At 53.3% G+C, this 2,166-nt stretch overlaps 1 protein-coding gene across 1 annotated transcript; it reads left to right on the top strand.

Annotated features, from left to right (window-relative positions):
- Window positions 1-8: 8 nt before the first annotated feature.
- MGAT2 (mannosyl (alpha-1,6-)-glycoprotein beta-1,2-N-acetylglucosaminyltransferase) lies at window positions 9-975 on the top strand (the record flags this gene model as incomplete). Its single annotated transcript, XM_010159624.1, has 1 exon — window positions 9-975. A coding segment is annotated over one exon (831 nt), but the record flags the coding sequence as incomplete, so codon positions are not given.
- Window positions 976-2,166: the final 1,191 nt, after the last annotated feature.

The raw sequence follows: 2,166 nt of genomic DNA on the forward strand, positions 1-2,166 counted from the left end.
GCCCCGTCCTGCAGGTCTTCTTCCCCTTCAGCATCCAGCTCTACCCCCGCGAGTTCCCCGGGCACGACCCCCGCGACTGCCCCCGCGACGTGGGCAAGGCGGCAGCCCTGCGTTTGGGCTGCATCAACGCCGAGTATCCCGACTCCTTCGGGCACTACCGGGAAGCTCGCTTCTCCCAGACCAAGCATCACTGGTGGTGGAAGCTGCACTTCGTCTGGGAGCGGGTGCGGGCGTTGCGGGAGCACACCGGGCCCGTCCTCTTCCTGGAGGAGGACCACTACCTGGCCCCCGACTTCTACCACGTCCTCAAAAAGCTCTGGGCCCTGCGCGAGCGGGAGTGCCCCGAGTGCCAGATCATCTCCCTGGGCACCTACAGCCCCGTCCGCGGCGGCTTGGCCGGCCGCGCCGACAAGGTGGAGATGAAGACGTGGAAGTCCACCGAGCATAACATGGGCATGGCCTTCGGCAGAGACACCTACCAGAAGCTCATCGAGTGCACGGACGCCTTCTGCACCTACGATGACTACAACTGGGACTGGACTCTGCAGCACTTGACTGTCTCTTGTCTTCCAAAGTTCTGGAAAGTGCTGGTTCCTGAAATCCCCAGGATTTTTCACACGGGGGACTGTGGCATGCACCACAAGAAATCCTGCAGACCGTCCACCCAGAGTGCCAAAATCGACTCTCTCTTGAACAGCAACCAACAGTACCTGTTTCCCGAAACGATGAGTATCAGTAAAAGGTACTCCATGGCCCCCCTTTCCCCTCATGTGAAAAACGGAGGGTGGGGAGATATTCGGGACCACGAACTCTGTAAAAGTTACCGCAGACTTCAGTGAGGATCCTTCTCGCAGCCTTTATCTTTTTTGAGTTGTTCCGTACTGTCTTTTACAGGCACACACGTGTATAAAAAGCATTTATGAGTTGGTTTCTGCTTTAATATGAATAAACATTCTCGTAAAAGGTGTCCCAAAATAGTAATCTTTCATGTTCGGCAACCACGTTCTGGAAACGGGTTATTGCTGCTGCCGGGCCGCTCGGAGCAGTGTCGGGAAACACAGCACGTGACCGCTGCTGCATTTTCTGGGAGGAGGAAACTTGTATTTAAGTGTATCTTTTTGGGTCCTCGCAGCGTGCGGGTGTGGGGTTCCCCCATCAGGGGCAGAGCGGTGGTCCCCGTGGTGCCGTGCTGGGGGCGGTGAGCCAGCCGTCGCACGCCGGCATCGCCTCACGCCCGACACCTGCGTCCCGGATTGGTTGTGATGTGTCGATGAATATATGAAGGAAAAAAAAAGTATATAATCATTGTTTTTATTACAATGTAGATAAAGATACGATTTTTTTAGTTCTGCCAAAATAAAGTTCTTTTTTTTTGTAATACCAGAGAAGTTCTTGATTCTCGCAAAAAGATGATGTCATCTCGCGTTGCGAGAGAGTCGGGATGGGGGGCAGGTTGGGGTCTTGAATCCAGAGGGCTGAACGCGTGCCATCACCTCTTCTAGCAGTGGGCGTTTAACTTCATTAAATTTTTAATGCTGCTCGCTAATGGAGGGGGAATGGAGTAACGAGCGCGTGGCTCGGCACCTCCTTTGTTTGGATCAAAATATTAAGGTTCGCTTTCAAATTAGTCGGCTGCGTAAAGCGACCAGTAACAACCAGTGCTGCGTAATGGAAAGAGGCTGGGCTGGAGCGGGAGAGAGCAGGGCTGCTCGTTAACACGGAACGCCGCCTCGCCTGTGTTGAAGTCTAACGGCACGGCGCTTTGACGCACAACTGGTAGCGGTAGCACGTGGGCCTGCTGGAAGAACAGAGAGGTGCCGCAGAGAAAGAAAAGGCTGCGCTGAGGTGACAGACGTGCAGAATTGGAGGCAGAATTCATGCCGTGAGATTTGGAGAGGTAAAAAGCGCTTTTTTTTTCACTTGGAGAAAACAGGGTTGGTGCTCTTAGGGCTCTGGCTGCAGCAGGTATGAATGGGAGGATGTGAAGCAATGGTTTCCTTTTACCACCGTTTGTCACCTACTTCAGGGTTGTGAACGTATCAGTTACATGTGAATTTGAGAGCCAAGCCTTGTGAAACACTCCAAGCAGCATGCAGGTCTCTATTCTGATGACAAAAAGGTGCTCTTTTTTTTCCCAGGGGTAATCTAGCTGCCACGATTCGCCCC

Source organism: Eurypyga helias, unplaced genomic scaffold (assembly GCF_000690775.1).
Source record: "Eurypyga helias isolate BGI_N326 unplaced genomic scaffold, ASM69077v1 scaffold48560, whole genome shotgun sequence".
Lineage (NCBI taxonomy): Eukaryota > Metazoa > Chordata > Aves > Eurypygiformes > Eurypygidae > Eurypyga > Eurypyga helias.